This window comes from Charadrius vociferus, unplaced genomic scaffold (assembly GCF_000708025.1).
Source record: "Charadrius vociferus isolate BGI_N301 unplaced genomic scaffold, ASM70802v2 scaffold218, whole genome shotgun sequence".
Lineage (NCBI taxonomy): Eukaryota > Metazoa > Chordata > Aves > Charadriiformes > Charadriidae > Charadrius > Charadrius vociferus.
In genome coordinates, this window is record NW_009650084.1 from 1958175 (window position 1) to 1968254 (window position 10080).

Consider the following 10080-nt stretch of genomic DNA (forward strand, 5'->3'; position numbering starts at 1 on the left):
TAGGAAGAAGAGGGTTAGGGTTGTATTTCTCCATTCCTACTCACTACTAGTCTATTTAAAGGTAATTAAACAGCATCATTTTAGCTAGTGGCCAAGAATTTTGAACGCATAAAACTTGCTTGAAGTAAAGCCAGCCACATCTGTTTCTTAGCTCTTCTTCCACCCCACCACCATCTCCTTCTCAATTAAAACATTCCTTCCACTGTCTTTTTTCCTACAGTCCTTTGTCTCATCCCTTTTTTTGCCAACTAAGCCATTTCTTCTTCTCTGAAGGGAGGGGGAGGGATAGAAGGAGTAGAAAGGGAGAACACTGCTTGCTTGAAAAAACAACACTCCCCCCAAACCTCTCTCCTCTTTCATTTGTCTCTACTCTGAGAAGCACACCCATTTGAGATGTTCACCCGAAGGGCAGCGTGACATGTTGTCAGGGTGCCGGAGGGGTCCCTGTGGGCTGGAAGGCACTGATGGGGTGGCAGGGCAGGGTTCATCGCACCAGGAGCAGGGCAGCTGGGACACAGAGGGAGCCCCAGCCCCAAACACTGGGCACCTCCCTGGGGATAGGAGGTCAGCTCACCTGCAGGTGGGGGATCCTCATGCGGATTAACAGGCCAGGGAGGGGCCAGGCTGTACCAAAATCAGCTCCAAAGGGACAGGGACAGTGACGGCCATGGCCTCTCACAGCAGTGCTGGCAACCTCTCCCAGCGTTACAACGGGACGTGGGTTGCTCGTGGCTGCACCAGCTCCCCCAGCCCTCGCAGCCAAACCCCCAGGAGGGGGATGCTCCCAGAGCCCTGGCACAGGTGACATGTTACAGAAGACAAACATTGCTTCTTTGCACGGGTATGGCAAGTCATTCCTTTTCCTCATGTTTTCTTACATACAAGGAAATCACTTGGCGAGCATCTGAGCTTCGAGGAGCCCCAAAAGCAATGCAGTATTTTCTGCCCCAAACTTAGATGTTTTCACTAGACTACACAAGCATCCCAAATGCTCTCCTGGTTTTTATGCCTTTGCTACTCTTTCCAAGTAGTTTCCTTTGCCTCCAACACTCTACCTCCGTCAGAGGTACGCACACACAACTACAGTCTCTCAGTTACCTTCAGACTAAAGCAGACAACGATTATGCAATCCGAGTTATTTTCAGTCAAAGGGAAATACATATACAGGAGCAGTTCCATGAGGAGACTGGTCAACAACACATATCTGCTGTTCCAGCTCAAACCTGAAGGAAGAATTCTGTTCATCTTAACTGGAAAGCCTTTCAATTTCAGCACAGCATCTAACAGCAGCTGAGACGTAGGAGAAGGGTAACGGTTTGAGATGGACAACGAGCACAGAAGAAAAGTGTTGACAAAGGATGTTCCAAGTCCATAGTGACTGAGCAAAGAATACCTTACTCTGGTGCATCTTTTTAAATGAGTCTTCATCATCCTTTAAAAATCATTATCCTTCAAAAAACCCTATAAATATACACTCTCTAGTCAGGTAGTGAAATATTAGAACTATTCATATTAAATTGCATATTTTGTACGGATTGTATCATTACACATTGAAGTCATAAAGACCTAACACATTGTGAATCTGCTTTCCTAAAAGCATTTGAAGGACACTGTATAAACACTGGTAATTATAGTCCGCCACAGAAAGAACATACATCTTTGTTTTCAGAGACTGCTGGGACAGAAATGGGAGTAGATCATAGGCTTTGTTTGTAAATCATAACTTTATAGTTAATTCTAATGCTCCCCAAAAAATTTAAAGTTGCTGTAACCATCAGTAACTAACAGAAGTTAAGGGTTATAAGTAACCTGAAGCACTTTCATTTCCAATTTGCTATGTTCCCTATGTGCAGTCAAGTAGAACAGACACACTACCAAATCCAGCACTATGCCTTGGCAAAGCTCACCTAGGAAAAAAGGATCAGGTTTATTCATGGCAGTGTGTCCCAGCCTCTGGGCAACCCTAAAACACACTACCTAGAAATTGGTTTAGTGTGGCCTGACTCCCGAAGTTCTCTAGTTCACAACAGCAGAGCTCACAGAACAATCACAAGAGTGCCTTTTGAGGCTTGAATTAGAAACTGCATGTGTCTGAAAAAAGAAAAAAAAGTATTACAAACAAACCACATGCAAATTGCAAGTATTTTTACCAATAATATCTGAATACTTACAAATGAATTTGAACTTTTGATAGACTTAAAGGGCTTGCAAGACCCTATATTATGTGTTAAAGCTTCCATTAAAATACCAAATAAACTTGTTCAGTGAATTTCTCAATAGGATTATTGTTCCAAATAAATTCAACTCTGCTGCTAAAAACTCAAGGATCTTGACTGGCAACAGATTGTGCATGTTTGACCTATTAATTCAGTAGATTTCACAGAAGCTTCACGCTTCTATCCATCCATCCAAAGATTTCCAAGGCTGGTAACACCCTTTCTTCTTCTCTACCATCATCCAAGCTTTGCTACACCAGTTTCTCTCCCCTTATCTGTCTACAAGCAGCAACTGGTACTGTGATCCTATACCTTCTGAACTTAAACAATTCAATGGCACATACATCCGTAGCAGCGTTTCGTCAGCCTTCATGATCACCACTCACACTTCTTCCACTGCAGAAAGATCCACTGCAGAAAGACCCATCTCAGAAGAACACGTGTTATACCTGAACTTCTTGCAGACCCAGATAGGGATCTGAAAGCTATCTTCTAGAACCAGAGTAGGGAGATAGAGTCTAAAATGCCTTCTACACAGTCACCCAATAAAATGAAACTGTTTGGAAGAATAGTTGGTCAGGAAGACTTACGCAGCTCTGCTTGCTGCTAGGAATGAGGCAACACCACAGTTCGAATGTGGTTTTGATTTTTGGTTTCCATACCACCACCCCCCCACCAAGACAGGGATCAGCTTGTGTCCTTTCTGAGGCCAGCTGCAATTGCGGCTTTTTGATGTGGGTATTAATCTGTTGATGCCTGGACCAAACAGTTGCACTTTTCCTCCCCTTCAAAGACAGCTATGGTCAGTATACAGCAGCTTTAAAGATGTACTGAAATGGTTTACATTTGCACTTGTAGTTAAGATGAAAGGCGGTATCTTCAAGTGGTGTAAGCAGCTTCAAAGTCATCAATAGTATTACTCCATGCCCATTCATTAGAACTAAAAATTTGGTTGCAAAACTCACTCCTAAAGGGTGTTTTCTTATGCACGGAGAGAAAAAAAAAAAAGCCACACAAAAAAATCCCTGTTGTAATGGACCAACAGAATTATTATAAAAGTGACAAGATATTTATCAAATCACTATTAAACGAATTTACGCTGATCCACCACCGACTTTTCGATCAGCTTCCTTTTCTTCCCCATATAAAAATTGACAAGTACGGTCCATTTTTAATGGTATCTCCTTCTCACCAGACTCCAACCTGATGACCGTTTTTGGAACTTGCTGCCGACAATGTAAAACCCCAGCACGGAGGAGCAAAAAGGGCCACCAATTAACATTTCTTGACTGTCCCGGGGCTCAGTTGACATCATTTAGTGCAGCCTTACCCTACAACAAAGCACGGACACCTCTCACCTGCGTGGTATTTCTACAGTTCTCTCTTCACCTCCAAGAACTTGAGGTAGGTGGTTTGTGACTAGCTGCTACCTAAATGAATCGTGTAGATTAAGGGATCAGAGATGTTGGCTATCCTTTTGTTACTGTCAAGAAAGGATGGTGCTGAGGAATGGGGGGGAGGGGGGGGACGACACACAACAAAAACTTTGACAAAAGTGTTTAAACACAGGAATGAGAGTGGGGCAAAAGTAAACTGTTAGTATTTCAAATACAAAAAAGGAAAAAAAAAATGATGATGGGGACTTTTTGTAAGAATTCTTGTCAGCTAAAAGGCTCAGCCTTAGCTCCACTGCAAAGAAGAGAGAAGCCAGAGAGGCTGCTGCCAAAATCATAACAAACTGCAACAAAGAAACTCCTCTGAAACACTGCGCATGTTCATTTCATCATGACTATAGCAACAGGTTGATGTGAGTTGAAGGTAAGGTAAACAAGCACCAGGACAGAGCAGTCTACTTACCTGCAGTCACCTTATTTAAAGCCACAAGAGAGCTGAGAACTTTGCTGAAATTCTGTCCCTGATACAGGTCATTTGCATCAAAAGTCTGAAAACAAAAGAAAATACAATAAATTGTAGAAACAAGCCTTTAAGTTAGTGCAAACCATGACTGTAGAAACTACTGCAGGACCAAGCTGTCAGTCTTTCAGTGGCTGTTATGGACCAGGAAAAAAACTGTGGGTTTTTTTTCCCCTTAGAAAAAAAACCAACTCATTTTTAAAAATAAAGAGAATATAGAAACTGCTGCATTTGAGGAAAAAAAAAAAATGAAGAACATAAGCTAAAAATACCAGGAGCCATTTAAATTACAGGAAAGTTGAGTAAAACAATTATCAGAAGACAGAAGCTTTCCTCAGACAGTTTAGTGAAAAAAGTTACTGGGTACCATTACTCTTGATATACTCTTCTTTTTCTGTAGCAGGTCACAGGCACTGTACCTGATTGTTCATAAAAATATTTTCAAAATTACTACAAATACTTTTAAATATACTACAACATACATGCTATCTCTTTATTTTACAAGACACAGAGGAAAGCAGCATTCCTGACAATTAATGAATTTTACAAAGAGGGTAGTTGTTGGATAGGTTAGATGGAGAATGAGGTTTGGGAAGGGGAGGGATCAAAGCCACGGGCTATTTTATTTTTATTTTTTTAACTATGGGAAAGAGATCCAAACCTCAGACTATCTTGTAGAAAACACTGCAGTAACTTTCAAGCACTGGGTGATGACATTAAACATCTGGATTTTAGGGAGGGGAAGAAGGGATAAAAAAAAAAAAAAAAAAAAGCCCCATAATATTTGCCTGAGGTAATGGAAACACTCATCCAAAGTCTCAGGAAAATAGCTCTTGCAGTAGAGTCTGCATAGGTTGAAAAGAGTCACAGTATTCCCTTGTGCAAGACTAGAAAGAGGACAATAAAAGACAGCTATTACAGTTGTTCCAACTGATTTAAGAAACAGAAAGAGATTCCGTTTCCCCCAGCGTAGCAGCTTTTATCTAAAAAGTCAACAAAAACTTGTTTATTCTCCTGATAACAGACGCACCCCACAGGCACTATCAGAAAGTCTGTACCCCAGAAAGCAGCCTTCAGAGACAGGAGAGGAAAAACCCCAATTCCCAGGGGAGAAGAGAGGAAGGGACAAAGAAAGGCTGGGAGGAGAAAGAGGGAGGCTGGTTAAACCTAAGAGAAGTGAAAATTTTCATGAAAGCTACCTAAAATAACCACAGAAGGGACTGCCAGACCAGTTGTGACTAGTTATGTGATCTACTAACCAAGGCAGAGCAGATTGGGGAAACATTTAATGACAATATTGTTCAGTAAGAAAAAAAAAAATATCTCCCAAAGTGTTCACAGTCTTTGAGGTACTTGTATATATTAACATGCACATTTTTTTTCCCCTCAGAGTGAGGATCATCTCTAGTCCCAGCAAACAGCAGTTCTACTTTGGCTACACTGGTGCCGACACCTCTCAAGCTCAGGTAGCATGTATGCAGCTCAGAAGAGCAATGCCACAAAACAGATGCATTATCAAGCAGAGGCAAACACTAATATACTTAAGCAGTTATCACTCACATAAAATACAAGTAACTACTTCACCAAGTTTCACTGTGCTACAGAAAATGTAAAAACTGCTGTTATTTATTTGAAGCTGTAAGGAATGGAACCAGCGAATTGCTTAGGTGTGAATTTTGTAGGGTTTTTCCTGAAACGTGACGAAGTATTTAAAAACTATGCGCACAGTAAAAGACATTAAGCAAATGAGGAATTATCTGATTTTACACAAATAGACCAAAGATATATTAAGTTTTACTAATAACATATTTTATAATAGAGGTGAGAAAAAGATACCTATAAAGCGACAGCAGAACACATAAAAGCAAAAACCAGATGGGAGATAGCTTAACCACTGCTCAAACTGGGGGGGGAATGAAGCTGCTATGAAACAAGAAAGCATCAGGGGTGTAAAATTTTCATTGTTAGCTACATGCTTATTGTGGTACCTTTTAAAAGAAGCAAGTAAAAAGCACGAACAGAAATCACAAAATAATGGCTGTGATCCAAAAAAGAGGAAACACAAGAGACATTGGTGTCTGCAAAAACACCAGAACTGGATCAGAAAGGTACTACAGGGGAGAGAGAGAACTATTTAAAAAAGGGATGTTTAAGAAAACGGTTAGAAACTATAGCTTAAACTTACAAAATTTAAAAAAAAAATAAAAAATTCTACATCCACTTTAAGCTCACCTTCATTCTGGATTCTGCTAGAGCCAAGAGCTCTCCAAAGTCAGGCTAACTGGAGAACAACAGGATGCGAGGAAGCCTCATTTCCTGCTATGCCGAGACTATAGGGGATAGCAAGAACGATTTGATTGGATCATCCCAACACGTATAGTGCCATAAAAAAAAAGCCTGTATCCAGGACACGCATCCAGTCTGCTACTTCACAGGAAACAAAACAATGGGAGGATACGAGAAACGTTTGTTTCCTTGCGATTTTACAGAAAGCAATTCTGACAGGAAGCAACTCTCAGCAGGCTCTTGGCCAGCATATTTATTAGTAGTATTTGATAGAGGGGAAGGTGGACATGACACCCTTCAGACAGACCCTCCTAACGTAACAAATCTTTAAGAATAAACTAACCTAGAGAGATAAAAAGTGAGGAAAAAAAGCTTAGGCACTCTAAAGTTTTGAGGCTAGTTCATTATGAACTCAATGTCTTGATTATAAAAAACTTGTTAAAAAAACCCAAAACAAACCAAAAAAACACCTCACAAACCCACAAAAAACCCCCCAAAACACACACACCAAAACACAAACCACCAAACACACCCTTCTATGTTAGTGGAGGTTTGCTCATTTCACAATATATTTGAAAACTCTCTACAGGATTGTCAGAGAAAACAGTCTACTCCAGGTTTCAAGAGAAGTCCGACTTGCATGTGGACTACAATCTTCATTCTGGTATTTACAGACAGATCAGCTGTGAAAACTGACTCTTTACAATGTCGTATCTCTATGTAAGAAACAGTCATTTAGTAACTACCCTATTCAGTGTCACTGCATGACAAACATACCCCTCATACAACACCCCCAGTTATGCGACTGCAAGAATCAAGGATCAATTTTGTGATCCAAGTATCAAGCAAAGTTATTTTTGTATTGCAAACTACTACCACATAACAAGGTCTGCACGCTAAATTATCTTCTATACTAGAATAACCCACTTTTCAGGTCATGTCAGAAGTACAACGTTAATTCAAACTTGCACGTGCTTACGACAGCTCTTAAAACCTAGAAATGCAAACACTTAAAAAGATATTACCTTTGCAATATTGAGATTTGTCTTTTAAACATTACGTGACAGGTATATATGGACATTAAACGAGGCTTCATGGAAAAATATTTCTAAAACGCCCTGGCTTTCCAGGCAAACATTTTTAACTGTGAAGAAACTCCACCTGTGATGAAGTTTACCCTCTTGTTCATCCAAACCTTATCTTCCACCAAGACAGTCAGATAAAACATTAGTCGGGATGCAAGTATAAAACTGTCATAAATCACATCAGATGAGGACCCAGCCAAGCCAAATCTTTTGAACAAACTATTTAAATAAAATACTTTGTTCTTAAATTCCCGAGAATTGACTACATGTAGATATATCTTATATAAGCATTAACATAAAGCACACCTATTAAACAAAGACAGACCAGGGCTATATTAGGAGCCTTACACTGGAAACACTTTGCCATTTATCAAGAGTTAGGTGGGAATCAATGAACTTCAAGCTTAGCAGGCTTATCCCCGTATACCTCTTATTATCTGCCTGTTTTCCTGTTAACATCTTTCTCACATTCTTCTGTTCTCTCCTGGATTTCAACACCTGACACATCAATACCCCAAGCAGATACTGTATTCTAGAAGCAGACCAGACCAAACTGCCTAATAATAAGGGGTCTTATGTGACCTATAACACTACACATACACTCAAGAGCACGCTGGCCCTTTCAGTCACAGGAGAGCAACTGCCAAAGCCTGCTGATTGCCTACCCTGACCCATAGTTTCTGGCTTCCCTTTCCACCCCCCCACCAAATTCCCAAGATACAAGCCTGGCTTTCCGTAACTAGGCTTGCATTTTTTGCTCCTAGGATTTCAGTTGGCTGCCGACTTTATTGATAACAATTTTATGACCTCTTCCAGGTCATTAATGAAATGTCAAATAACACAGCTGAGTACCAATGGCAGCAAATCCCCTATAGCAAGATGGACGTTGGATGGCCACTCCACTTTTGTGATTGTATTAAAACCTATTAATTAGCCAATTTTAAAATTCATTTCGTATGAGCCCTATTGATTTTTCCATCACTGACATTTCTTAAACACCAGACAAAATGCCTTAGAGATCCATTTCATCCACGTGCTGATTGTTCGATTACCAAATCCATCCTCTCATTTTAAAACAAGACTGACCTCTGCATGCATATGTTTAAACTCCATCACATTCAAAATGGCCATAGTAAAACATTCAGGTAATTTTAAGTCACCTAACCTCAGTGGATGGAGACTTCTGTTCAAAAGGCATTTATGATCTAAAAGCAATAAGGAAAACAGAAGTAACAGAGCAAGGCTCCTCCCTCATATCCCTCCAATAACCAGTACCTACTGAAACTGGAAAAACATTAACTGAGGAATTAGTGAAAAGAAAAGGAAATTAGAAAATAAGGTTGAGAATACACCTGGTGAGGGCAGACTAAGGCACACAGTAAGCCTGCAGCAGCATTCTTTTCTTCAAACCAGCCAGTTTCAAGGCCTCAGGTATCCTTTATACTATTTTATTCCTCTCTTCTAGCCCATTAACTCATAAGTCAGTTATGGAGGAAATAATTTTAAATCAAGGTATTTCTCCTGACAAGGCAAGGTCTACAACTGAAGACAGTAGGAAAAAAAAAAAAAAAAAAAAACACCAAAAAAAACAGGGGTGGCTCAGCCAAGCTTCCAGACACACACTTTTACTTCAAATGTGTCCTCTACCCATCTTGTTTGTATCCTTAAACCACTTAAGCAGCAGTAAGGCAGCATCTAACAGTCATAGTAAGAAAAGTTCATATAGTGTTTAAGAGTAAAATAGAAACGTTTTCCTTAATAAATATTTCCTTGCTAGACTAGTGCCTTGAATATACACAGGTACAGTATTCCCAGTGGATATTAACATTTTAAGCATCTGACAAAGATAGATGACAGCTTTCTTTACAGCACTGCAGCATAAACTGCAGCAGCTGAGGAGCTGACATGAGCAGCCCAGACATCTGTGCAGCACAGATAGGGCTGCCGCTGCTAACCTCACCAGCTAGCCCCAAAATAAGCTGTAACCCCTAGGCTGTGTGTACTAAACTGGCAGAACACTTCCCAGCTCAGCTTGGTGGCCTCGGGCCGCCAGTGCAAAAGATTACGAGAACGTTGGCTTGCTCACCCGGAGGAAATGAAAGGAAATGAGCAGGATGGCTTGGCAAAGCGCAGCATGACCATGTACAACGTGTCGCTCCACCTGTTCCTGGTACACATGCTGCAGCTTTTTTGGCCACAGGAGCATGAATAAACAAGTGGGAGGAAAAAAAAAAAAGCAACTCACGGTTAGAAATGGGTGACCTTCTTGAAAAACATAAAGAACCTCCAACACCTCGCTTTGTTGCGCTACCACCCGCAGCGTATTTCTACCCCGGAGCAGCTGGCAAGAGGAAGCCAGGCAGACCATCCAGGTCCACCTTCCCATGATAACACCTAATACGCCCAAACTGGGAAAAAGATCCTATAGGTAAGCCTACATGCAAAGCCCAAATTTCTTCGTTTATTCTCACATTAGGTCATCTGTAAGTGGTGCCGAGTCTCATTCAGCTATTATGCAGCAGCTGTTCCTCGAGCCGTGAATTATCATCTGAAAGCTGCGGCAGTAAAAGCAGAGATAA

At 40.8% G+C, this 10080-nt stretch overlaps 1 protein-coding gene across 1 annotated transcript in view; it reads right to left on the reverse strand.

Moving 5' to 3' along the window:
* ARHGEF7 (Rho guanine nucleotide exchange factor (GEF) 7) overlaps nt 1–6397 on the reverse strand; it is a 74662-nt gene extending 68265 nt beyond the window's left edge. The window contains exons 1-2 of the mRNA XM_009892134.1: nt 6363–6397; nt 4074–4158 (exon numbers count right to left, since the gene is read on the reverse strand). Coding sequence (XP_009890436.1) covers nt 4074–4158; nt 6363–6368 — 91 coding nt within the window. The 5' untranslated portion in view covers nt 6369–6397. The remainder of the gene's footprint in view (nt 1–4073; nt 4159–6362) is intronic.
* Nucleotides 6398–10080: the final 3683 nt, after the last annotated feature.